General features: G+C 39.8%; 2 protein-coding genes across 5 annotated transcripts; both read left to right on the top strand.

Annotated features, from left to right (window-relative positions):
- Nucleotides 1-981: 981 nt before the first annotated feature.
- Nucleotides 982-2,708, top strand: LOC117311578 (elongation factor 1-alpha 1-like). 2 transcript variants are annotated; one of them, XM_073802105.1, is made up of 2 exons: nt 982-1,663; nt 1,796-2,708. In XM_073802105.1, exons 1-2 carry the CDS (start codon nt 1,043-1,045, stop codon nt 2,429-2,431), a joined length of 1,257 nt encoding a protein of 418 aa, XP_073658206.1. In that variant the 5' UTR covers nt 982-1,042; the 3' UTR covers nt 2,432-2,708. The 2 variants fall into 2 exon arrangements, with proteins under 2 accessions (XP_073658206.1, XP_033708747.1); XM_033852856.2 differs by having other exon boundaries at nt 982-2,708.
- Nucleotides 2,709-6,927: 4,219 nt separating this feature from the next.
- Nucleotides 6,928-27,432, top strand: MOCS2 (molybdenum cofactor synthesis 2). Of its 3 annotated transcripts, XR_004525772.2 has the most exons (8): nt 6,928-7,049; nt 8,223-8,367; nt 11,368-11,495; nt 12,050-12,200; nt 13,071-13,194; nt 15,087-15,192; nt 24,601-24,731; nt 25,141-27,432. XR_004525772.2 is itself a non-coding variant. In XM_073802104.1 (7 exons), exons 2-6 carry the CDS (start codon nt 8,270-8,272, stop codon nt 15,153-15,155), a joined length of 570 nt encoding a protein of 189 aa, XP_073658205.1. In that variant the 5' UTR covers nt 6,928-7,049; nt 8,223-8,269; the 3' UTR covers nt 15,156-15,192; nt 24,601-27,432. The 3 variants fall into 3 exon arrangements, 2 of the variants coding, with proteins under 2 accessions (XP_073658205.1, XP_019785610.2); XM_073802104.1 differs by having other exon boundaries at nt 24,601-27,432; XM_019930051.3 differs by having other exon boundaries at nt 6,931-7,070; nt 24,601-27,432.
- Nucleotides 27,433-27,866: the final 434 nt, after the last annotated feature.

The following is a 27,866-nucleotide window of genomic DNA, read 5'->3' as shown; positions in this document are numbered from 1 at the left end:
GGCTTGAACCAATGTTTTGTTAACTACATGTTCCAATTTGGGGCCGTTTCTATTATTATTTTTTTAATATTGTGATGTCACTTACATTTTATTCCATAACCATAATCCCACAATTGTTTTTGTTTTATACTTAAAGGGATTAAAATCTCACCTCCAGTTTTTGTTTTTGTTTTTGTTTTTTACCATTAACTTCCTTATCACTGAGTTTTAAAGTTTGATTACCCTCTTGATTGACTGGATTTTTGCTGAAGGAGATTTTTAAAAAAGAGCTCTTGGTTATTGTATTTTTGAGTTTTTGTGGGTTTAGGAGTGTCAGTTTGCCCTTTGTCAACACCAGCTTGGCTGTATGTAATAATTTGGGTCATGCTTTTGCTCTCAGCCTTTTTAAGATATTTCACACCACCGTCTTCTGGCATCACATGTTTCAGACAAGTCTAAGTTCGTTGTCATCATTCCCCTGTTTTTCTGTCTGAATGGGAATAAAATTCTTTATCCTTGACAACTTTGCCAGAACATACATTCGTGTTAGTCCTTGTCAATTTCTTCTGCCGTGGGCTACTACTTGATATCTCCAGCCTCATTTCCCACTACTTCCTTGCAGGGGGCGTGCCCACCTTGCCAACTTTTTGCCCTTCTGTGACCTCGTTATGCTGCTTTAATATTCTTCTGGCTTGGCACAGGCTAGTAAAATTCCCTCATCCCTACCCTCCACCCTGCTGTTTGCTGCCGCTCTTTCCAGCAGATTTAGCTCAAGCAACTCTCTCCTCCATGAGGACTTCCAGAGCACACTCCTCAGGTGACCGGCCACTCTCCCCTTCCACCCCTATGAAATGTAACATGTACCCCTAGCATTACATTTGGTGCACTGATCTACCATCACTGGTTTATGACTGTCTCACATCCAGGACTGTGAGCTCCAAGGGGAGGGCCACCTAGTTTATACCCACATAACTATGCAATTTAAAAGAGTTTATCTTTTTTCGCAAAGGGTTTGCCGCCAGGATACAGGTGTCGTGAAAACCACCGCTAAACCTAAGCAAAAATGGGAAAGGAGAAGACGCAAATCAACATCGTTGTCATCGGAAACGTAGATTTGGGGAAGTCCACCCCTACTGGCCATCTGATCTACAAATGTGGTGGGATCGACGAGAGAACCATTGAAAAGTTCGAGAAGGAGGCTGCCGAGATGGGGAAGGGCCCCTTCAAGTATGCCTGGGTCTTGGACAAACTGAAAGCTGAACGCGAGCATGGTATCACCGTTGATATCTCCCTATGGAAGTTCGAGAGCAGCAAGTACTATGTGACCATCATTGATGCCCCAGGACACAGAGACTTCATCAAAAACATGATTACAGGCACATCCCAGGCTGACTGTGCTGTCTTGATTGTTGCTGCTGGTGTTGGTGAATTTGAAGCAGGTATTTCCGAGAATGGGCAGACCCGTGAGCATGCCCTTCTGGCCTACACTCTGGGTGTGAAACAGCTAATTGTTGGAGTTAACAAAATGGATTCCACCGAGCCACCCTACAGCCAGAAGAGATACGAGGAAATTGTAAAGGAAGTCAACACCTACATTAAGAAAGTTGGCTACAACCCCGACACAGTAGCATTTGTGCCAATTTCTGGCTGGAACGGTGAAAACATGCTGGAGCCAAGTGCTAACGTGCCGTGGTTCAAGGGATGGAGAGTCACCCGTAAGGATGGCAATGCCAGTGGAACCACACTGCTTGAAGCTCTGGATTGCATCCTGCTACCAACTCGCCCAACTGACAGACCCTTGCGTTTGCCCCTCCAGGACGTCTACAAAATTGGTGGTATTGGCACTGTCCCTGTGGGTCGAGTGGAGACTGGTGTTCTCAAACCTGGCATGGTGGTCACCTTTGCTCCAGTCAACGTGACAACTGAAGTGAAGTCTGTTGAAATGCACCATGAAGCTTTGAGTGAAGCCCTTCCTGGGGACAGTGTGGGCTTCAATGTCAAGAACGTGTCTGTCAAAGATGTTCATCGTGGCAACGCGGCTGGTGACAGCAAAAATGACCCACGGATGGAAGCAGCTGGCTTCACAGCTCAGGTGATTATCTTGAACCATCCAGGCCAAAGCAGTGCTGGCTGTGCACCTGTGCTGGATTGTCACACAGCTCACATTGCCTGCACGTTTGCTGAGCTGAAGGAGAAGATTGATCGTTGTTCTGGGAAAAAGCTGGAAGATGGCCCCAAATTCTTGAAATCTGGTGATGCTGCCATCGTTAATATGGTTCCTGGCAGACCCTTGTGTGTTGAGAGCTTCTCTGACTATCCTCCTCTGGGCCGCTTTGCTGTTCGTGACATGAGACAGACGGTTGCTGTGGGTGTCATCAAAGCAGTGGACAAGAAGGCAGCCGGAGCTGGCAAGGTCACCAAGTCTGCCCAGAAAGCTCAGAAGGCTAAATGAATATTATCCCCAATACCTGCCACCCCAGTCTTAATCAGTGGTGGAAGAACGGTCTCAGAGCTGTTTGTCTCAATTGGCCATTTAAGTTTAATAGCAAAAGACTGGTTAATGATACCAATGCATCGTAAAACCTTCAGAAGGAAAGGAGAATGTGTTGTGGACCATTTGTTTTGTGTGTGGCAGTTCTAAGTTGTTATTTTTAAAATCAGTACTTTTTCATGGAAACAACTTGACCAAAAATCTGTCACAGAATTTGAGACCCATTAAAAAAGTTTAATGAGGAAAAATAAATAAATAAATAAAAGAGTTTATGTTGGTAAAATATTGGAGATTTTAGGTCAGGAGTCCCCAACCCCTGGACCATGGACCAGTACTGGTCCGTGGCCTGTTAGGAACCGGGCCGCACAGCAGGAGGTGAGCAGCGGGCGAGCTGATAGAAGAAAGCTTCATGTGTATTCACAGCCGCTCCCCATCACTCGCATTACTGCCTGAGCTCCGCCTCCTGTCAGATGAGCGGCAGAATTAGATTCTCATAGGAGCACAAATCCTACTGTGAACTGCACATGTGAGGGATCTAGCTTGCGAGCTCCTTATGAGAATCTAGCCTGATGATCTGAGGTGGAGCTGAGGTAGTGATGCTAGTGCTGGGGAGTGGCTGCAAACACAGATTATCATTAGCAGAGAGGTTTGACTGCACAGAGACCATAATAAATCAACTGCTTGCAGACTCACATCAAAACCCTATCAGTGAGTGGCAAGTGATAAGCTGCATCTGGTGGCAGGCTTTAAGTCAGAATCCGACACTTATTTTAGTCTGCGCTTGGCCCACCCATTATTTTATTTACCACTTCCATCTGCGCCTCTTTCCGGCACTGCACACTTGTCTCAGTCACAGTTTTGGTAAGCCCACAGGCTAACCCTACCCAAAATGTGTAAAAAACAAACATCACTGGAGAGCTTCTTTGAAAAGGGGGAAAGACCCAATGATGAGACAGCAGAAGACTCTAAGACTGCCAACAAAAAGAAAGCTGCATTTAAGAGCAAATACCAAGAGTCCTACTTAAATTACAGGTTCATTGCCACAGGTGATTCACATTCTCCAAGCCAGCTTTGTATAATATGTGGCGACCGGCTATCCAAGGAAGCTGTGAAACCTTCAAAACTGCTTCACCACATGGAGGTCAAGCATCCTGCATTAAAAGACAAGCCTATGGAGTTTTTCAAAAGAAAAAAAGTGTGAACACAAATAACAGAAGCAATTATTGAAGTTCATCAAATGTGTCTGCCCTGAAAGCATCATTCTTAGTGGCTAACCACATTGCTAAAGCTAAGAAGCCCTTTACTATTGGTGAAGAGTTGATCCTGCCTGCTGCTAAGGACATTTGTCATGAACTTTTAGGAGAGGCTGCAGTTCAAAAGATGGCACGTATTCCTCTTTCGGCTAGCACCGTAACTAGATGAACTGGTGAAATAGCAGACGATATTGAGGCACAATTGTTAGGATTAATGAGTCACTGTGGTACACAATCCAGGTTGACAAGTCTACTGATGTTGACAACAAGGCAACAATGCTTGTTTTTGTGTAATCTATTTTTCAGGAGGATGTGCATGAGGATATGTTATGTGCACTTTTGTTGCCAACACCACAGCTGCAGAACTATTCAAGTCTTTGAATGATTACATATCAGGAAAATTGAATTGGTCATTTTGTGTCCATATATGCATGGACAGAGCTGCTGCCATGACTTCACGGCCTTCTGGTTTCACTACTCGGGTCAAAGAGGTCGCTTCTGAATGTGAGTCTATGCACTGTGTCATCCATAGAGAAATGCTGGCTAGCTGGAAAATGTCACCTGAACTTAACGTTTTGCAGGATGTGATTAAAATTATCAACCACATTAAAGTACATGCCCTTAACTCATGTCTGTTCATGCAGCTCTGTGAGGAGAAGGACGCAGAGCACACACGTCTTCTCTTATACACAGAAGTGAGATGGCTTTCTAGAGGTAGATCACTGGCCAGAGTTTCTGAGTTATGAGAGCTGCTCCAGAGATTTCTTTTAGAAAAACAGTCACCCCTGGCAGCACATTTCAGTGACACAGATGGGTCGCAAAACTTGCTTACTTGTGTGACACATTCAACGTGCTCAACAAACTCAACCTGTCACTTCAGGGGAGAACAACAACTGTGTTCAAATCAGCAGATAACGTGGCTGCATTCAAAGCCAAACTGGAATTATGGGGGCGACGAGTGAACATTGGGATTTTTGACATGTCTCAAACATTAGCAGAGATTTTGAGAGACTGAGCCAGGGCCTTCTTTCTCCCAGCTGGTGCTTGATCACTCTTTTCAGCTTTCAAGAGTTTGAGCATTACTTCCCAACCACAAAAGACCCCCGAACTGGGAAGGAATGGATCTGAGACCCATTTGTGAATAAGCCAGGTGAATCAACTTTGTCCGTGCTAGAAGAGGATCAGCTGCTTGAGATCGCAAATGACGGTGCCCTTAAAATTATGTTTGAGACAACTTCAAATCTCCATACGCTCTGGATTAAAGTCAAGGTGGAATATCCTGAGATTGCCACAAAAGCACTGAAAAGCCTGCTTGCATTTCCAACATCCTGTCTTTGTGAAGCAGGGTTTTCTGCAGTGACAGCAACGAAAACGAGATCACAGAGGAGACTGGACATTAGCAACACACTTGGGGTGTCACTGTCTCCCATCACCCCCAGATGGGACCATCTAGTTGCAGGAAAACAAGCTCAGGACTCCCACTGATTCTGCATTATGGTGAGTTGTATAATTATTTCATTATATATTACAATGTAATAATAATAGAAATAAAGTACACAATGAATGCAATGCACTTGAATCATCCTGAAACCACCGCCACACCCCTTCCGTGGAAAAATTGTCTTCTACAAAACTGGCCCCTGGTGCCAAAAATGTTGGGGACCGCTGTTTTAGATGGCGTGTGGACAAATTACTAAGCAGGCAAAGTGTAAATGTGATACAGTTCGAGTGCTCAGATACGTTGAATGCTTTAAGTCTTTAGGGAACAGTAATCATTAAGCAGAAGGTTGGGTAGATAAAGTGTTAAAGAGAACCCTGCAGTTGAGCGGCGAAAACAGTCGAGCTTCTATAAGGGAGGTGGCAGGTGTCCAGGAGAGTCCGGGGTCAGCTCTCCCACACTTCAGCCTCTCAGCTGAGGCTAAAGACATGCGTGGCCAGCCCTTTTCCCATTTAGCGACACCTACAGCTCTCGCCCACCACCGCGACCCATCTCCGCGAGTGAACACCAAGTTCTAGGAGCCTGCTTAGCAAACGAAGCGGGGAGAACAGCGGGGAGGAGCTAGCTCTGCGCATGCTCTTTGTGGGCGGGGGGGGGGGGGCGGTGGCAGGCAGGTTGCGCCTGCGCGCTGCGTCGATCAGACGCCTCGGCTTCCGCGCCGGGATACCCGGCTAGGGTTCGCTGGCGGTATGGTGCCGCGGTGCCAGGTAAGAATGGGGAAGGCCCTCCGGGCTTGTGTCTGTCCTCGCCTTTTCCCTCCACGGACCCGGTCCTGCTCGGCCAGACCCCGGCGACCGCCACCGCCGCGGTAGGCCCTCCCGACTTCGGAGGCTTTGCTCTGGTCTCCCCAACGAAAGTCAAGTCCATTCCGCGAACGCTTGTTCTGCAGGTGACGGCCTGGAAGACCAGCTGGTTTCTAAATCACCCTTGATATTTGCCCTTGCTTCTCAGATTGTTCGTTTCTAAGACAAGTTTTCAGTATAGAAAGAAATGCCCTTAACTAAGCATTCTTTGATGAAATGTGCTCCATCTGTGCATTTGCGAACCCTTGATTATTTGCAGACCTCTGATTATTTCGTAGAGAATGATTTGCTTTCATTCACAAGTGGGTTATTTTACTTGGTCGGATGGCTTAGATACCAGGCTGTCTGCATAGGTTTGTCCTAGGAAATAGAAGTTTATCCTGTATTTCAGACTCATCTGCTTTTGTAAATATCAGGGTTTGTATGTTGCATAACTTAATCCTGGACAGCTGGGTTCAATGTAATGTAGACTGGAATCAAAGGTCATATGACAACCGTGAAGGGCGTGTCTTTCATTTATTTGGTCATTTATTTGTGTAATTCATCTCTTGATTCAGACATTTGTTCACTGCTTAAGTATAAAAGGTGCTATAATTTTATGTCAGTTAAAGGCCAACCTCATGGTTTCTAAGAAGATATTGTTAGGATTTTAGTTGTGGCACACGTAACATTTATAAAACTAAAAAGCATCTGGAAATTAGTCTGACTTGTACTTAAAACATAAAAATTTTTCAAAATTTGAGCTTGTAGGTATGCTGAAATTTTTATGGGCACTTTAAATTTTTTCTAATTTATAAAAAGTGTCTTTGATTAAAGTAATACATTTGAAAAACAAAACCCAGCGTGGACAGTCAGAAAAGGACTATGGGTTGTTATTGTTAAAAACATATCCTTTCTTTTCAGGTGGAAGTGTTGTATTTTGCAGAAAGTGCTGAAATAACAGGAGTTCGCTCAGAGACCATTTCTGTGCCACAAGAAATAAAAGCATTGCAGCTGTGGAATGAGATAGAAACGCGCCATCCTGGGTAGTTAAAAATCTGCAGAATGTATATGATTAACACTTTTTAATATTTAAAAATGTGTGAGTAAATGATAAAAGTAAAAAGTTAACTTAGATTTCCACGTTTAATGTCAAAAGGATCATTAGTTGTATTTTTTTCCTGAAAACTTAAGTTCTAGTATTTAAAAATGCAAAATTCCTTAATAAAGGTTAAAGATATTTTACTTAAAATGCACAGTGAGCTGTGATACTCCCAAAGGGACATGATTATATTTGCTTTTATAATTTACAAAATACTGAAAATGTAGATTCTGCATTTTTGTAACATTAAATGAAATTGTTACGTATTCTGTTAAAAGTGTGTGCTTTAAACTTTGATGTCCTGCCCCTTCTTTAGAGAACTCAAAATAGAAATTTTTAAGATTGAAAGAAAAATGAAAGATAACAAACAGCTGCTGCTGAATTTGAGTTTCTACAATATTTGATTTTTTTTCTGGTTCTTGAAAATGTATCATTTTACTGCTGTTGTTCGTACCTCAATGAGCCTTTTTTGAAACAAAATATAAAAGTGGCCTGTTTGAACGTGTTCAAGGTATATTAGTAGTGTCACTTAAATTGTGTGAATGTTTAACTTGGAAGTCTTAGTGCTGTGTAAAAGACAGCCCACAATGTATGTTCATAAAGAAAATTATTCCTTCTTGATTTCATATCTTTTTAAGTTCTTAAAATGCCCTGATAATCAATGAAACGTAGTGGGGCCTCTTCCTACTTTACCTTTAACGTTATACCTACTGAGAGGCACCTGGTGTTTTGGAACCTTTCAGGGTATACTTAGTATACTTGTATGCTTAGATGGAAAGCTCCTGGGGAGGGCATGTACTGATTAAGAAATTGTCCTTTTTTTTTTTTTTGACCTGGTCTGAATGTTGTCTCCAGTCTAGTGTTTTTTGTTTGTTTCTTTAATTCCCCAAGACACCCAACATCCAGTAAAGAGTTGTTAGCAGTTTACTGCATTCTTTGTGGTGAATAAGTATGTTCTTCAGTGGATATATCCTTTCTCTGCAAAATATGAGTTTAATTAGTGATTTTGCAGATGATGCTTCATAAAGTAATATTTATGTAATTTTGATTGCAGCTAGCTGAGGAGATTTGGGGTCTAACAGCATTGATACATCTAATTATACTTTTTTCCCTTCAGATTGGCTGACGTCAGAAATCAGGTGATATTTGCTGTTCGTCAAGAATATGTCGAGCTTGGAGATCAGCTCCTCCTGCTTCAATCAGGAGATGAAATTGCCATTATCCCCCCCATTAGTGGAGGATAGTGCTTTTGAGCCACCTGGGTATGTGAGATAGGTTTTTCTTAGCCAGTCTCGTGGAGAAGGATCATACAGATAATAACTTATATGTGGTTTCCTTTAATTGTATACTCTTTGTCAGGCTGTCTGTACCAACTCTTGATAAAGCAGCAACTCTTTATTGGTGCAGATGGACTTACAGATACCTGTCATCTCTGCATCAGTTGTGTTGTAAGCAGTTTAATGTCATCTTGATTTGTTCCTTCTATTGATTTAACATGGTTTATTGAGATTTTGTGTCGGGCACAGCGCTAGACACTGGAGTTTTAATACTCCTATTTTGCAGGAGGGAGAAGTTAAGAAACTTGTCTAAGATCACATAGCTAATAAGTGGCAGAGCCAACATTTGAACTCAGATTATTATTGGACTCTGTGTAGTTTTCCACAAATATGCTTGTTAATACTGGATAATAGCTCTCCTGGGCACAGAGAAATGTAGAAAAATTGCATAGCTGGAAAGTAAAAAGATCACTCTTCCTGAAAAACGCTTACCATTTTCCAGGTATAAAAAACAGCTTTATTATTATAGTTATATTGGTATAAAAAACAGCTTTATTATTTTCCAGGTATAAAAAACAGCTTTATTATTATAGTTATATTGCTAGTGGCTCTAGGACCCATGTCATCTTTCCATCTTTCCAAATAAAGTAAGCCATGTCTGAGTAGGATAATGTGTAAGAACATTTCTGCTTTTTAAAATTTAACCCATTATTATTTTTATTTATTTTTTTAACATCTTTATTGGAGTATAATTGCTTTACAATGGTGTGTTAGTTTCTGCTTTATAACAAAGTGAATCAGCTCTACGTATACATATATTCCCATATCTCCTCCCTCTTGCATCTCCCTCCCACCCTCCCTACCCCACCCCACTAGGTGGTCACAAAGCACCGAGCTCATCTCCCTGTGCTATGTGGCTGCTTCCCGCTAGCTATCTATTTTACATTTGGTAGTGTATATATGTCCATGCCACTGTCTCACTTTGTCCCAGCTTACCCTTCCCCCTCCCCGTGTGCTCAAGTCCATTGTGTATGTCTGCGTCTTTATTCCTGTCCTGCCCTTAGGTTCTTCAGAACCTTTTTTTTTTTTTTAAATTCCATATATATGTTTTAGCATATGGTATTTGTTTTTCTCTTTCTGACTTACTTCCCTCTGTATGATAGACTCTAGGTCCATCCACCTCACTCCAAATAACTCAATTTCGTTTTTTTTTCTATGGCTGAGTAATATTCCATTGTATATATGTGCCACATCTTCTTTATCCATGCATCCGATGATGGACACTTAGGTTGCTTCCATCTCCTGGCTATTGTAAATAGAGCTGCAATGAACATTGTGGTACATGACTCTTTGAATTATGGTTTTCTCAGGGTATGTGCCCAGTAGTGGGATTGCTGGGTTGTATGGTAGTTCTAGTTTTAGTTTTTTAAGGCTCCTCCACACTGAGGAACATTTCTTAGTATGGTCTGGAGAGGCAGACAGAATGAGGCTTAATTTGTCAACTGAGAAATAAATAATGTAGAAATTAATAATCATCCCTAATTGAAAACTCTTATAAGTTAGGAATGAAAGAAAACTTCCTTAATTTGATAGTGTTTTTCTCCAAAATCAAGTAACTATCATATTGGATGACAAAACTTTGGTTTTATTAAAGAAAAGAACAAGCCAAGGATGCTTATTTATTTTTTTCACCCATTTCTTCCCCACTCTTCTGGAGGGTAGTGCCTCAGAAGTGAAGAATAAATATTGTAAAGCCAGCTGCCTGGCATTGATAGAGATTGGATTTTCTTAGTCCTATTATTTGGAAATAATAGAATTCTCCATTAGATATGTATCTCAGTTTTATTTGGAAACTGTGGTCACCATATCACCACCATGATATAGAAAAATACTATTGTTTTTGATTTTGTAATTTATTCAGAAAACAATGGGCTGCCATAGGTGTGTGTTTGTGTGTGATGGTTAGAGCTGTTCTTTGGGAAGACTAGGAAGATACTCAGCAACATTGTGTATGATTTGAGTGTGTTTGACAGGGTTTGTAACATGCAGTTTTAGAATCTATGTTATTATAGAATCAAGTTGTGGGAACTCAGTGTGGTCTGAAGTTCATAGACGATGTTTGGGTTACCTATATCGTATTGCAAGATGAATTGGAAGAAGCTCAGGTGACATGTACAGGAGGTTGAAGCATCTTGGAATCCAGTAGCATCTGAATGGTTTTTTTTCAGTAGCATGGTCCTCTTATCTTAAACACACCTTCCCCAGCCCCCATGCTCTATCTTAGAACGCTGTTTGTTTCCATAAGTTATCCCTATTTGTAATTCCTATTTATTGCTTTGTTCCTCCTCTAGCATAAGTGCCTGAGCACAGGAGCCAGGTCTTTTGTTCCCTGGTCTGTATCCAGTGTGTGGGCTTAGTCTCTGACCCTTAGTGAGTACGAAATAAACGCTTGATGAATGAAATGAGAAATGCATGGCAAAGGACTTCTGCAGCATCTGGTGAATAGGCGTGCAGTCAATTCTTTTATTTCCTCAGTTACTTAACTGAGGTTGTGCCTGATTATGAAATGAACCCAGTTCCTGTGGAGTCATCATTCTGCTTGCCCTCCTTTTTTGGGTAAAGAAAAAGGCAGTTCTGGGTGTGGTGCTTGGTAATCCAGTGGTTAGAGGTGATGTGTGTGTGGATGCAGGAGATAAGAGTAGCAATTCCAGAGTTTGGAATATGTTGTCAAATGAAATAGATTTCATTTTAAGTGATCATGTTAATGGTAAGTTCCTTTTTATATCATGCTTGATTCGTTAGGGATATTTGTAAAATTACTGAGTTTTGCTCGAACTTTACACTTGCTTATTTTTATCATTCAGATCAAATCATGCCTCCTAACGCATCTAATGTAGAAAAAATATATAAATTGAAACATAGCCTGTAAGTTGGGTGTTTTTACTCTAGTACCAATGTTAAGGTTTGGTAATATTTTATTTCCAGGAAAGATATAAGTGAAGTTGAAGAGAAATCAAAAGATATAATAAAATTCACATCTGAGCAACTTTCAGTAGATGAAGTCTCACAGCTGGTGATTTCTCCAATCTGTGGTGCAATATCCCTATTTGTAGGTGAGTTGTAATTTTCATAGCATCTATTGACTATACAGGACAGTAGAAATTAGCAGGTGTTTCTCATGTTCAGTGTTAATAGTAAGAGGATTTTAAGATACGGAGCAGTTAGCCAAGATTACCCATGGTGGTGAGTAGAAATTTTTTTAGTTCTTGTTTTGTGTTAGTAATCTTCAAATTAACATATGTTAAAGGCAAAAAAAAAAAAAAAAGTAGACTAAAAGTCATTATTAGCAGAGAGAATTCTGGTAATCCTGGGAACATAATATTTTCCTTTTAAGGGTCAAATTCTAATTGTTACAGAGGGAATATATACTGGTTTGTCATTTGAATGTTTTCAGTAAACCTGGCTAATCAGTGTCATTTTATTTCCTCATCTTTGTGATGATTATCTTGATTTTCTAATCAAGTTTTTGTGTTTAGAAAATTTCAAAGTAATTTTTATACAAATTGGTATGCTACTTGTCTATTCAAAAATAATCCTTTTATTCTATTAGTGTGCTTTTTCTACTGTAGGAAGAAAGCTTATTTTGTAATTTTTTTTTTAATTTTAGGAACTACAAGGAATAACTTCGAAGGGAAAAAAGTCATTAGCTTAGAGTATGAAGCATATCTACCAATGGCAGAAAATGAAGTCAGAAAAATTTGTAGTGACATTAGACAGAAATGGCCAGTCAAACACATAGCAGTGTTCCATCGGCTTGGGTATGATTTCCTTTATCAGTTTAAAAGTTTAAGTGTAGTCGTTTTCCGCCTTTGTACTAATTCTGATTCTGGAATCCTTCATTGGCATCCTGTGTTACCCTGAGAGGGAGGTTTGTTTATCATTCTGGCAGACAGTGCCTTTAAGGCTGCTTGTTACATTGTAACATTTGGAGAATGGCTGATGCTGTAACAAAGTCCAAATGTGCAAGATTCTTTGGCCCTGTGCCCAACAGCCTGTGCTGATGTGTGTTCAAGGCCATGAGACCTTTTCAGAACTGTTTTGTAGTCTGTACCCTGTTTATATGACAATCTGAGATTGTTTTGATGTAAAAGCCTTTTAAGGTCATTAGATTAGTTTGCTGTTTTGTATCACTAAGAAGAGTGGAGTTCCAGGCTTTGAAAAGAACCCAGCAATGGGACTAAATCTATCATCTATTAGTTATTGGTAACTATAATTTTATTAATGTTATCAATTCTGTTATTTACTATTCATTGCTATTTAATACTTTAAATTCTACCTTATATTCATCATGCGATTAGTTTGTATTTCTAGGCATTACCTGGCACTGTGCCTTGTTTGTTTGATGAGATATTTGTTGAATCAGTGAGGTACTTTTCATCTTGTTGCCCATTCGATAAATTTAGTGGATACATGCTTACAGATTAGTCACAAGCTTGGCACTTCCTGCTAAATGCAACTGGGATGAATTACTGTTTTCTAACTAAATGGGATGTTCAGGTAAAACAGAACTGGATATTTAGTTCTAGGAATGCTTCACTGGAATTTTTATTTTTTTTCACATGTCTAGTAGATTTCTTAACTTGTAGCTTCAGAGGAGATGATGAATTTTTTCCTTCATTTTGTTAAAGCTTAGTTCCAGTGTCAGAAGCAAGCATTATCATTGCTGTGTCCTCAGCCCATAGGACTGCATCCCTCGAAGCTGTGAGCTATGCCATTGATACTTTAAAAGCCAAGGTGCCCATATGGAAAAAGGTAAGTTAGGAAAATATCTAATTTTGTCTTTGGACATGATTTTTCTCAGGAATTTTTAAAGAACAAGGAAGAAGAGTACATACAGAGTATGTACTTCCCTGACTTTATAGAATCTTCTTTTCTTTTTCTAGGAAATAGGATGTTTATGTAATAATCTCCTTTCCAGGGTTTATTAAGCATGAAAAATATGTGCCCCAAAGAATGCATGGCCTGGAGAAGACCTCAACAAGTGGTAACAGTTAGAATTCCTAGTCTAGAACGTTCCAGTGGTTCATATATGAAGTATTATCCCTTATATTAGAATTCCCTTGAGTTAGAGGGTCTTTCCTTTGGAGAGCAGGAATAATGCATGGCTATGTAGTCACTGGCTAAAATAGAGACTTCTCAAGGCAAAAGAGCCTTCTCCTAGAACTCCTTCATTTTAGGAAAAGAAAAGTGGGATATTCCCTCCTTGGAGAAAATGCATAGTAAGTGGACTTAAAAAACCTAAGTAGGAAATTCTAGCTTGTTTTCCATCCATACATCAAACCCATCAATAAAAGCAAACAAGTGCCTGCTTAAATAGAGCATTCTGAAGATAGGAAAAGGCCCAGCTCCCTGATTTCTCCCTTGGTGTAGTAACCTCAACAGTGGGATCACTCTGTATTCTCAGAAATGTGTAATTACACTTAAGAGCCTCAAATTGCCCACAACATTGTGGCTGATAGCAAAGCTGAGGAATGGATTCACTGCCCAGTACAGCAGAAGGCCAGAGTGAAGGACCAGTGGTGAGATGAGCAAATTGGACTCTGAACCAGCACCTGTGAAATTTAGTGACCATATTTTCTGGATAAAAACTGAAACCCATTGTTATAAGGGGATACTTAGGGATTAGAGGATAGGATATGTGAAAGGAATCTGTCTTAGTGAAGCTCAGATATCTGGTTGCTTTGCTGTGAACAAGGCTGCCACAATTTTGATAGACCATGAGACCCTGGAGAGAGCAAGGTAGGAAAAGTATTCCAGAATGAATTGTGAGCCTGGCTGGAAGAGATTCTTTGCCTTGGAGCAAAGAATGGACAGCCAGCTGACAAAGTAGATGAGACGGTAGGCCCCCCAAATAAGGGAGTGGGTAGGAGTTGGGGGTATACTCATTGTGGTGCTTCAAGAACTGGCTGGGCTTTCTATTTACTTCTCTGTGTGTAGAGGGTGGGAGGGTGTACAGGTGTTCAGAGGATAATTGAATTTGGATCTCTACCCCTGCAGAAATAGAACCTGACTAGAGAGTGAGAAGAGAAAGTGATATATTCTTATTCCCCTTCTGTCCAAAAATTACCTGAATTCTAGTCTGGTTCTGGTTTCAGCCTGTGCTTTGAGATCACCTGTGATACAGGCAAGGGATGGGCAGGTGGGTAGGGCACGCACTTACAGGGTGTTTGCCAACAGCACGCAGCTCAGACCTGTTTAGGAACCTTTGGGGTGGTCTGTTAATTTCAAAGCGAATGGAAATACCCCTTTGGCCTTTGGAAACGCATATTTAGAAATGTGGAAGTAGTAGGTGTGTCTGGAAAGAAAAAAGTGTTGAAAGACCTTCCATCTTCCATACATAACCTTGCCCAGGCTGTCTCCTGTCATGATCCCAAGTGGAATTAATTGTTTATTCCTTTCTGTGTTTGCCCCTTGTCTTGTTAAGGCTTCTTATCTGTCGTTTCTCCTACTTGACTGAGTCCTTGAGTGTAGGGAGCACGTTTATTCCTTTGTTTGCTCTTAATGCCTTATGCAAATGGCCATTGGATTGTTAAAAGAGGAGCAGATATAAATAGTTGTGATGTTCATTTGCCTGATTTATTCAGATATATTTGCATTTATTAAAATGCTCTCCTTTAAATTGTTATTATCGTTCTGCTTTTTAGGAAATGTACGAAGAATCATCATCATCTTGGAAAAGAAACAAAGAATGCTTTTGGGCAACCGATGATTAAACCACTTAGGTTTTTAGAGTCTTAGAATTTGAACTTGGTAAATTCTTTGATCATGTTTTGATTTTTCTTCTCCAGAAGATAGTTTACTGAACATAAACTCTTATGTTACACCAGTGGAACAAGAGAGAAAAAAATAAATAAATGAGTGTTTAGGATGAGGGCTTATTCAGGAACTAGAGATAGAGGAAAGAAAGGCTTTAGGGAAAAAATGGAAGAATAATTTAAATTTAAGGAAAGATGCCTGTGGTAGACATATTATTCTATGACTAAGCTCTAACTGTAACTTGACTCACATTGAGGTGTGGCCCCTCCTCAGTGACTGTCTCAGAGGCTGCCCCCAACCCCCTACGCCCAGTGATATTGGTGTCAGGGATGCGTTTTGGGAATGTAGGCAGAACTGGAAGGTGTAAAAAGTCCTTATCGGTTACTCTTGGTATGATATATTTTTAGAATTTATATATTTTTAAAATAAGCTAAATAAACATGATTTTAAAAGTTTAAAAGCAATATCCTGTTTTTAAAAATTCAGTGATAATACCTAAGATTCATCATATGAAGCTTTCTAGTATTTCAGAATCAATAATCTTACCATAATACTTATATTTTATTAGTTATTAGTATTGTATCAATATATAAATTAGCATAAAATTGTAAAACAAGGCAGACTAGCAGAAAGGGTGCTTTGTGTTATAATGTTAGTTATAAAATTGTACCCACAACCAATTAAAAGGGGAAATTATATGATTATTTGGTAAAGTATTTTCAGATAGTTTTTTTTAGCTTAAGCAACATTATCATTAATAAAGTTATGTTTTCTGCAAAATCTTTATACTAAATAATGGTCCAGTTTTTGCTTGGTCGACCTATATACTATCTTGGTAGATCTTAGTATATAAGTTCCATATAGTTCTTTTTTTTTTAATTGAAGTATTGTTGACTTATAATATTTTGTTAGTTTTATGTGTACAGCATAGTGATTTGGGGGTTTTTGCATAGTATATTCCATTATAGGTTATGACAAGATTTTGGTATAATTCCCTATGCTGTACAGTAAATCCTTGTTTCTTATCCGTTTTATGTATAGTAGTTCGTATCTGTTAATCCCATACTCGTAATCTGTCCTTCCCCTTCATCCTCTCCCCTTTGGTAAACATAAGTTTGTTTTCTATGTCTGTGAGTGTTTCTGTTTTGTATATAGATTCATTTGTGTTATTTTTTTAGATTCCATATATAAGTGATATCATATAGCATTTGTCTTTCTCTGTCTCACTTATTTCACTAAGCATAAGATTCCATAAATCCATCCATGTTGCTGCAAATGGTGATTTTGTTTTTTGTGTGTGGTGAGTAATATTCCATTGTATGTGTATGTGTGTATATGTCACATCTTCTTAAGCCAGTCATCTGTTGGGTTGCTTCCCTGTCTTGGCTATTATTTAATAAATAGTGCTGCTGTGAACATTGTGGTGCATGTATCTTTTCGAATTAGAGTTTTCATGTTTTCTGGATATATACCCAGGAGTGGAATTGCTCAATCATGTGGTACTTCTATTTTTAGTTTTTTAAGGAACCTCCATACTGTTTTCCATAGTGGCTGCACCAGTTTACATTACCACCAACAGTGTTCAAGCGTTCCTCTTTCTCCACATCCTCTCCAGTATTTATTACTTGTAGACTGTTCGATGATAGCCATTCTGACTGTGATAACTCAGTGAGGTGATACCTCATTGTGGTTTTGATTTGCATTTCTTTAATAATTAATGGTGTTTCATGTGCTTGTTAGTCATCTGTATGTCTTCTTTGGAAAAGTGTCTATTTGGGTCTTCTGCCCAATTTTTGATTGGGTCATTTGTTTTTTCGATATTATATGAGCTGTTTATAAATATACTTTTGATATTAACACCTTGTCAGTTTCATCATTGCAAATATTTTCTCTCATTACGTAGGTTTTCATTTTGTTGATGGTTTCCTTTGTTGTGCAAGAGCTTTTAACTTTCATTAGGTCCCATTTGTTTATTTTTATTTCTTTTGCCTTGGGAGACCTAAGAAAATAATTGCTGAGATTTATGTCAAAAAATATTTTGCCTATGTTTTCTTTTAGGAGTTTTATGGTGTCATGTCGTATATTTAGGTCTTTAAACCATTTTGAGTTTATTTTTGTATATGGTGTGAGGGAATATTCTAATTTCATTGTTTTACATATAGCTGTCCAGCTTTTGCAACACCACTTGTTGAAGAGATTGTCTTTTCTCTATTGTACATTCTTGTCTCCTTTGTTGTGGATTAACTGACCATAGGTGTGTGGGTTTCTTTCTGCGCTCTCTATTTTGTTCCATTGATCTATTTGTGTGTATTTGTGCCAGTACCATGCTGTTTTGAGTACTGTAGCTTTGTAGTATAGTCTGAAGTCTGGAAGGGTTATACCTCCAGCTTTGTTCTTTTTTCTCAGGATTGCTTTAGCAGTTCTGGGTCTTTTGTGGTTCCTTATAAATTTTAGGGTTTTTTGGTTCTAATTCTGTGAAAAATGTCATGGGTATTTTGATAGGGATCGCACTAAATCTGTAGATTGCTTTGAATGATTTTTTTTTTTTTTTTTCCTGTGGTATCAGTTGTTACTTCTCCTCTTTCATTTATTATTTTGTTTGTTTGAGTCCTCTCTCATTTCTTCCTGGTGAGCCTGCCTAGAGGTTTGTCACTTTTGTTTATCTTTAAAAAAAAAAACCAGCTCTTGGTTTTATTGATCTTTTCTATCGTTTTTTGATCTCTATTTTATTTATTCCCTCTCTGATCTTTATTATTTCCTTCCTTATGTTGACTTTGAGCTTTGTTTGTTTTTCTTCTAATTCTTTTAGGTGATAAGTTTTTATTTGAGATTTTCCTTGTTTCTTGAGGAAGGCTTGTATCACTATGAACTTCCCTCTTAGAACTGCTTTTACTGTATCCCATAAATCTTGTAAGGTTGTTTTCATTGTTGTTTGTCTTCAGGTATTTTCTTACTTCTTCTCTGATTTCGTCATTGACTCACTGTTGTTTTTAAGAGCATGTTGTTTAGTCTCCATATCTTTGTGTTTTTCTCGTTTTTCTTTCTGTAGCTGATTTCTAGTTTTATACCATTATGTTCATAAAAGATGCTTGATATAATTTCTACCGCCTTAAATTTTTCAAGGCTGTTTTGTGTCCTAGTATGTGGTCCAGCCAAGAGAACATTCCATGCATGCTTAAAAAGAATGTGTTTCTGCTTTTTTTTGGATGTAGTGTCGTGTACATATCAGTTAAGTCCAGCAGGTCATTTGTGTCATTTAGGACCTCTGTTGCCTTATTGATTTTCTGTCTGGATGATCAGTCCTTTGATGTCAGTGGGCTGTTAAAGTCTCCTACTGTTACTGTGTTCCTGTCAATTGCTCCCTTTATGTCTGTTAGTATTTGCTTTATATGTTTAGGTGCTCCTGTATTGGGTGTGTATATGTTAACAAGTGTAATATCCTTTTCTTGTATTGATCCCTTTATTATTATATAATACCCTCCTTTGTCTTTTCTTATGGCCTTTGTTTGTTTGATTTTTTAAAAAAATTATTTATTTTATTTATTTTTGGGTGCGTTGGATCTTTGTTGCTGTGGGTGGGCTTTCTCTTGTTGCAGCGAGCAGGCTTCTCATTGCAGTGGCTTCTCTTGTTGCAGAGCACATGTTCTAGGCGCACGGGCTTCAGTGGTTGTGGCTCGTGGGCTCTAGAGCGCGGGCTTAGTAGTTGTGGTGCGTGGGCTTAGTTGCTCCGTGGCATGTGGGATCTTCCCGGACCAGGGCTCGAACCCATGTCCCCTGCATTGGCAGGTAGATTCCCAACCACTGCGCCACCAGGGAAGCCCCTGGCCTTTGTTTTAAAGTCTATTTTGTCTGATATGAGTATTGCTACCCCCAGCTTCTTGTCATTTCCATTTGTATGAAATATCTTTTTCCATCCTTTCATTTTCAGTCTGGTATGTCTTTTGCCCTGAAGTGAGTCTCTTTTAGGCAGCATATTGCAGTTTCTCGTTCTTTTATACAATAGCCACTCTATGTCTTTTGATTAGAGCATTTAATCCATTGACATTTAAGGTAATTATTGATATGTATGTACTTATTGCCATTTTATTCCTTGTTTTCCAGTTCTACTTTATTCTTTTTCATTTTGTGGTTTGGTGCGTTTCTTCTGTAGTATGCTTGAGTTCCTTTCTTTTTGCTTTTTTGTGAATCTGTTGTATGTTTTTGATTTGTGGTTACCATGGGGTTCATGTATGTTGATCCATAACTATATCTACTTGCTTTAAACTAAGTTATTCAAGTCCAAACACATTCTAAAAGATCTACATTTTTTACTCCCCTCCTTCACATTTTGTGATTTTGATCACAAAATGTGGAGGAGGGGAGTAAGAACTATATAAGCAGTAAAAGAATAAGCATGAAGATGTAAAATAGTAGTTATAATCGCTTTTACATTTTCTGTTTGTTTTTTAATCTATGTAGTGATTTATTTAAGTGATCTTCAATCCTTACTTTATATTTGCCTTTCCTATTGGTATTTTCCCTTTCCTATAGATTCTTTTTTTCCATTTAGAGAAGACCCTTCAGTATTTCTTACAGTGTAGGTTTAGTATTGCTGAATTTTTTTAGTTTTTGCTTGTCTGAGAAATTCTCTGTTTCTCCTTCTATTCTAAGTGATAGTCTTGTCGGATAGAGTATCACAGGTTGCAGGTTTTACCCTTTCAGGAATTTGTATATGTCATGCCACTCCCTTCTGGTCTGCAAAGTTTCTGCAGAGAAATCAGCTTATGATGTTAGGGGGGGTTCCCTCGTAACTGACTCTGTTTTTCTCTCATGACCTTTAGAATCCTCTCTTTATCTTTAACTTTTGCCATTTTAACTATGACATGTCTTGGTGTGGGTCTCTTTGGGTTCATCTTGTTTGGGAGCCTCCATGCTTCCTGTACCTGGATATCTGTTTCCTTCTTCAGGTTTGGGAAGTTTTCAGCCATAATTTCTTTAAGTACATTTTTGATCCCCTTCTCTCTTTTTTCTCCTTCTGGAACCCCTGTTATGTGTAGGTTGGCCTGTTCTATATTATCCCATAGATCTCATGTTGCTTTCATGTTTTTAAATTTTTCATTCTGTCTGCTGTTCTGATTGGGTGATTTCCATTATTCCATCTTCCAGATCACTTATGCATTCTCCTGTGTCATTTAGTTGTCTATTCATTGCTTCTGGATTGTTTTTCATCTACGAAATTGAATTATCTGTTTTTGATTGGTTCATCTTTAGGGTTTCTAGTTCCTTCTTAATGTGTTCTGTGTTTATAGCAATAATCTGTCTTAATTCAGTTAGTATTTTTATTACCAACTTTTTAGACTCAGGGTCTGGTAGACTGATGAACTCTGTTTCATTATTTATTCTTTCAGGGAATTCCTCTCTTTTAATTGGTGCTACTTCCCCTGCCTTTTCATTTTACTTAACTTTCTCTGTCTCTATGAACTTAGGAGAAAGTTATCTATTTTGGTCTTGAAGGGGTGTTTTTATGTGGGAGCACCCCTGTGTAGACTGTGTGTATCCAAAGTCTTGGGTGTAGGGGCTGGTTTTGATATGGATGCCAGCCACGTCTTCCCTCAGAGTGTGCTGGCCACTATCACGTTGATAGGGGGTGTGGTTGGTGTCGGAGGATCTAAAGCCTGTGCAGGGTGTGAGGCAGGACTTCCTCTCTGCCCTGTGGCTATCACCACACTGATAAGGGTGGAGTCTGACCCCCAGTTGCTGGAATAGAAGCTCTGAGGGTCAGGCTCAATCAGGCTCCCTTCCCCTTGAGTGTGTGCTCTGCCCCAGAGGAGGGGAGTGCTGAAGCAAGTGAGGCCTGTGAGCTCACAGAGGACCGAGGTGGTGTCTGTGTAGGTGTCTGTGGCTCTGCTCACACACAGCCCAAGCTTCCGTCTCTTCCCCCATTGTGTTTGTCCCAGATCTAGTGCAGGGCTGTGGCTTGGAGTGGGTGGGGCCGGAGCGTTTGCTAAGCTGGGACTGGAAGTTGGGGCGTGTGGCTGCAGGAATTGAGGTGGCTGTTCTGCCACCAGAGGTCTGGGCTGCCTCAGTGGCAGTCTTCCCAGGACCTGACTGCCGCAGATCCAGTGCCAAGTTGTGGAGTGGGTGAGGCCAGGGTGCTTGCTCGGGCGGGAGACTGACTGCAGCGTGCTTCAGTGGCACTGCCTGTGCATGTGCTTACGGTGGCCGTTGCTGCCCCACCTGGATCACCCCTGGACCCCCGGACTGTCTCTGCGTAGCAAGAATGAATCTTTTCCCAGGGTCCGGCTGGCTGAGCTCTTGTGCCAAGCTGTGATGTGGAGTGAGCAGGGCCCAGGGTGTTCACCCTGCTTGGACTGGGGAGTGCAGCGAGGCGGCAGGCACCAGTGCAAGGCCTCTCCACCCTGATTGTTGGCAAGCCAGCACGCGTGCACTCCTCAAGAACAGAGTTTAGGCTTCTCCAGCCCTTCTGTCTGCCCCAGCAGTTTTCCCAGCAACCAACCAGGCTTGTCTCCTCTGTGTAGGAGCCCGGGACTGGGATGCCCAGTCAGTGGCTCAGCCTGCTCACACCCCAGGAGGAGGGTTCACCTGTGCGGACCTTATCTTCCTTTCAGATCCCTTCCAGGGGCGGAGGCCCCAACTTTATGCTTCTTTTCCATCCTACCCAGTTATGTGGAAATCTTTCTTGCCATTTCAGTTGTATAGGAGTTCTTTTGCCAAGTTTCCGGTTGGTTTTCTGTGTGAATTGTTCCACATGTAGATGTATTTTGATATGTTTGTCAGGGGAGGTGAGCTCCCTGTCCTCCTACTTTGGCATCTTGATCTGACCTCCATATAGTTTTTAAAGTAATAATATATTGGCATAATTTTGGGCAGTTGACATCATCATAAAATTTTCATTATGCATTTTGGGAAAAACGACTTATACTTTCATACCCAAAGATTTTTTTTTCAGTAACATCACTAGTTACATCTAGCGAAGCATTTTTTACCTAAGGAATTCATTGATTCAGCAAATACTGAATGCCTGTTCTGTGCCAGGCACCCACCAGTGGTTTTTGTCTGCCAATTTTAGATACCATGGGGAAGATCCTGCATCCTGTCTTTGGCTGGGACCTATGGAACAGCCATATGGACACTAGGAATCGCCTGCTTATTTGGTGTTTATTCCTTCACCTATTCAGACATTGGACCAGAAGAATCGTGGGAAGGCTGACAAATCCTCCACCAACTATTCCTTTACTGAGATGGGGTTGTTTGCCTGGTCTCAACCTTACCCTTCCTGAATTCATTGCCTGCCTCCCTCCCACCTAACTTTGTCCTGCTCCTATTTGAGAACAGGGACTGGTGGTTGGACGACAGTCAGTTACATTCTGTGTGAAAGCACAGTATCATGAGATTATCATGAGGTATATGTGGATTTCAGGATTTTTCTACTCAAATATTTAGAGGATCTTTATTGATGGTAATTAAATATTTAAAGAACATAAAGTATTCTCTATGCATGTTTTATTAAACAATCATGTCTTAATTTTGAGTACGTTTTGTTCTAAGTCCGGAACACAGACTATTATGCTTTTAAGTCTCCAGTACAGAGGTTAAGGAGTTAATCTGGGGCATGCTAAAACTGGGATGGAACATCCCTGACAGTTTTTAGCGCATTGCACTGGATTTAAATAGGGTCTTTGATCCCCAGTTTCTTAGGTGTGGCAGTGTTAATTGGTGGTGAGGTAATAAGGGGCTAGCATCACTTTGACACAGCCTTTTTATACCCGTAACTTAGTTGCTTCACTAATTAGAATAGTAACCTAAAAAAATCGGCCTTTAAGTGGATTGTAATGTTTAAAGTCACTTTGGAACTGTGGCTTTGTATGACAGTCTATGTAAATTCACCCAAGAAGTAGGAAACTCAGATTACTTGTGTTTCAAGTTTTTTAACAGGTAGCAAAATTTAAAGAATTTTATCTTTGAATGAAAGTAATAGCAGATGGTCAACAAATGAAGTGTTTTGTGATTTTGTGGATATTTTTGTCCGTTAGATATGATGTTGAGGCACTGTATTCTCAGCATGTTTTGAGAAATAGTGATTAAGGAGCCAGAAGTTTGAATCTTGATCTTAGATCCCTGAATGAACCTGTTGGAGAATTAGAAAACAATTCCTGGATATCTTTTGAATCCACTCATTTCTTTTTTCCGCTGCTACATTTGTCATCCAAGCCACCACTCCATTTCTCTTGGACTGTTGCTGTGGCCTGGTGACAGTCCCCCTTCCTTCTCCCACTTAGGTCACTTCATCATCTACTTGAACCTTCTGATAGGTAATCACATCCTAGAACTTCAGTGTTCTCACCATGACCTACAGCCTACATGATCAGGCTCCTGCCTGCCCCTCTCACCTCCTCTCTTGCACCAGGCTCCCTGCTTTGCTATGGTGCTTTGTGGCAGGCTTATTCTCCCTAAGAGTCCTTGCCAGTCTCTTTGTCTAGCATGCCCTTCCTCCAGGAATTCCTATAGTCTGCTTCCTCACTTTATTTCCTCACTTCCTCCCTAATTAAGTGTCACCTCCTCAGAGAGCCTTCTCTGACTACCCTATTTAAAACGGGATTCCTGTTCCCTTCCCTTGCTCCACTTTATATCTTGCAGCGGCACTTAACCGCTACCTCATGTACTCCATCTGTTCGTTTATCTCCATCACTAGACTGTCAGCTTCCTGAGGCCAGGGATTTTTTGTCTCCGTCACCACAGTGTCTAACCATGACATGCAGTCAAGAGTGCTCAGAAGTTCTGTCCGTGTTAAGTATTGTGTGTGTAGTTGTAGTGCTTACAGATGTGTAAAAGTATCTGGCTAGATGAATGAGTGGATAGGTGCAGCTTTTTCTTCTGCACTCTCTTCCTCACTCCCATCCTGCAATGTCTCTCCTACATAGTTCCTGAGCACCTAGTTGTAGTAAAGGCCTCTCTTAAGGCAGTAACGATTTGTGTGGTGTAGTTAGGTAGCTCACCCAGCAGAGGGCAGTAGAGCTAGGGCTATAGTAAGAACAACTTGAGTTAGCTTTTTACCTTCATTTTGCACAGAATCAGGAAGTTCAGTTTAGTTAGTAGCCTTTTTCTTTTAGTTAGGCTGGAGTGGTCCTAAGATGAAAATCAGTCCCTCCTTTTGAATAAAATTATTTCCAATCTTTAATTGGTATCTTAATTTAAAATATTAAAGGGTCATGATAGGATGAGGAATTTTTTTTAAATGTTCTATGTAGTTTTTAAAAGATGATATAGAATGAATAAAAGGAATTACTTTTTAAAAATACATAAATATAAAACTTCCGATTTGGGACAGAATGGTAGATTTGATACAGGTCTTTAACCTACTCTGTGACAATCCAAAGAAAAATGAATGTTCTTTTTCTTCAGAGTTGTATTTTAATGTACGAAGCATACCAGATACGCTTACTGGTGGTGGTTCTGCAATCAGCTGCCCTTATGATGTGCTTCACCAGAACTGAGATGGGCCAAACTGAGGAAGGCACGTGGGAGTTCACCTGGTAGGAATTGGAGGTGTTTGTGCATAGGTGTGAAAGGCGACACGTACCCAGCAACCTTTGCACTGATGTGCCAGCTATAGAATGAGGGCCAGTCTACGAGCCTGATATGTATCTTGTTTTATAATTTCAGCACGTTCATCTCAGCATATTTAATCCTTCAGATATAAACCCTCTAGCTCACTATTAAAATTTTTTTAAAAACTATGCAGGTGACTACTCATATAGGCTGCAGCGGTTTGACCGATTTTTTTTTTCTATACCAAGCACATATTTATATCTAGAGGTAAGTTAAGTTGTGCTTTAGAGTAGTGTTTCTCAAACTTTAACATAATATGAATCATCTGGTGATCTTAAACTTCCAATTGGAATTCAGTTCTGTGTGGCAGCTGAGATCTGCATTTTGTAACAGCCTCCAGGTGATGCAGCGCTGCCTACCCATCGACCACATTGTGAGGAGCAAGCCTTTACACCTAGTCTCTAAGCTATGAAGGCGGTTTAAGGTTCCTGCAAAAGCATCCTTGTGGCCACTGCTACTGGCGGAAGAGGTTAGATACATCCTCACTCTTCTACTGAGTCTTGAATGTGTTCTGAAGCACAGTGAGTGCATAAGATAAATACAGTGAAATACGTTAAGTCGTAAAATTCAAATTCCAAAGTAAATAGCTTTATTTTCAAAATGATTTTAATTGTATTCAGTAATGTGGTATTTAAAGAGGGGTTTACAATTAAATAATAACTTTTCTGTTTGATTCTTATACTTTAATAGGAGAAAAGCTCTTAACTAGTTTGTTGATTACTGCTCCAATTTGATCTTTTGCTTCTCAAAAATCAAACGAATTGTGAAACTTCATATACAAACATGCATATTCATTTTTATATTTTTGGTGGAGAGAAAAAAGACAAAACCCAGTTTATCAAAACAGCAAATATACTTAACAAAGATTTATACATTATGTGTGAAGGAAACTATCCTAGACAATTTGTCTTTAAAAAAATAATACAATTTAACATAGTTGTGCAATATATACATTTACGTTTTGACTTTATCTGCCAAAATAAATCAGGTACGAATGAAACCATTTCTTAATATTTACATAATGGCTACATTTTCATTCTTTAAGGTTCAAAGAAATAGTTAATATTTTTGTTTCAAACTTTACCCCCATGTATACCTTTTACCTCTAGAGGTCTAGTCTTTCGAATTGATTGAAATGAGTATGCGTTAATGAGGGCATAGTCCTAAGAGCTGTGTCTATAATTATTTACTGTGTGCAAATTGTATTCATCATGGACCAGGGAGCTCAGTTTGAGGAATCCTGTTTAATGCTTTCTGCTTAATGATGTCTTAATTTATGGGACTGTCATATTACATTATAGCTGTATATCAGAATCGATTATAAAATTATACCTTCTATAATAACTTGTAGTATAATCACTTGTGTGATGATGATAAAATGGTTTTAGTTTTTTCACATTTAATAACTTTTACTATTTTATAAAAATAGCACAGCCAGCTAGGAATCTGTCCAGTTCTCATTTTGCTGCTAAAATGGACAATGCACAAATTCAAATCTCAATGCAATTTTTTCACAGGCTGTTTCTACTTTAGTATTTTGTAAGGCTTGTGTGGCAGCCATGCATGAAGCAACTCAATTCTTATCACATTCTATACATATTGTCTATACACCATTTATGAAATGGAAACTTTGAAAGATGACATCTTTTAAGCCCCATATTCTACTTACTTTTAAAATAAAAGTATGGCTGAATAGGAATACAGAGCTTTTTTTCTCAATTTTTTAATTTCTTGGATGAATACTCTACTCAACCTTTGCTTAAAAGTGCTTGAGAAATACTCCTCACTAGAGCCTCTGCCTCAAATCTGTGATCTGGTAACAGAAGTTGTATATTTAGGCCATTTGCTTAGTGCAGTGGTTCTCAGTCGGGGTGCTTTTGCCTTCCAGGAGGCGTTAGCCAATGTCTGGGGACACTTTTTGATCACCACGATGAGTGGGAGAGGGAGCGTCTGGTATTCGTAGGTAGAGGCCATAGCCAGAGGCCAGGGATGTTGCTGAACGTCCCACAATGCACAGGTCAGGCCCCCCGCAAGAAAGAATTACCTGGCTCCAAATGTCAGTAGTGCCCAGGCTGAGAAACCCTGCTCCAGTGTGATCAATGGTGCAGAGACAAATGGCTAATTTTTTAGTTTATAGTAATCCAACTCCTTCGTGGAAACAGTGCCGTCAAGGCGGCTCATCCAAGGCAAGGCTTGCCAGAGCTCGCAAGCTCCCTGTGAGTATGTGACCTCAGATTAGGGTTTATCATCTAAGGAAGGGGAGGCAGAGTAAAATAAAAGGATGACTTCCAATGTTCTCAGTATATTACATTAAAAAACTAGTAAATATATACAGCAGTTACCCAGTTTATTAAATAGTCTTTATCAACTTAATGACCAGTTTCCCCTCCACTCTTTTTTTAAAACAATTTTTCTTGGAATGAAACAGTGTTTGAATCAAGCTGTTTGTTAAAAGAATTGGGCTCTAGCACATGTAACTAGAGAATACCACGCTGTTTTTGCTGTAAACCCCTGATGTTTTATTTCTAATTGTGTTTTTTCCCCCCTTTGCCAGATGCAAAATAAATTCTGTAATTGTGCAGACAGCCCTGCACTGCCATCACAGGCACCCATGGGCAAAATACCTGTTTTCCTCCGAATTCTTTTCAGTGTCAGATTCTTGGAGGATTGTCTATTTGTGTTATAAGAAACCCAGATAGTAGGTTTTTAAAGTTAAAAGCGTCGCTGCTGAGCTCCGCCCCAGTCTCCCCATTTTATAACAAGGACACTGAAGTTTACAGAGGCTAAGTGACTTGTCTGAAGCTTTAGGTATGTACTTTTTGACATAACTGCCCTTTTTCTCCCAGTCCCTCCTAGAGGATAGGTGGGCTCAGAAGTAGAGAAAAGGTGCAGAAGGAGAAATGGGTGGTGGTCCTCACAGTGGCCCATTTACATCATAGGACCGGGATGCTTGTAAAATACAGGTCACCAGGCTTCATCCCGATCTGATGACTAAATAAGACTCTGAGGAATTGGGGCGTGAGACTCTACCAGGTGAGCAAACTCCCAGGTCCTTCTGG

The sequence above is a fragment of the Tursiops truncatus genome, chromosome 3 (assembly GCF_011762595.2).
Source record: "Tursiops truncatus isolate mTurTru1 chromosome 3, mTurTru1.mat.Y, whole genome shotgun sequence".
NCBI lineage: Eukaryota > Metazoa > Chordata > Mammalia > Artiodactyla > Delphinidae > Tursiops > Tursiops truncatus.
This window is presented reverse-complemented; position numbering and strand designations above follow the sequence as displayed.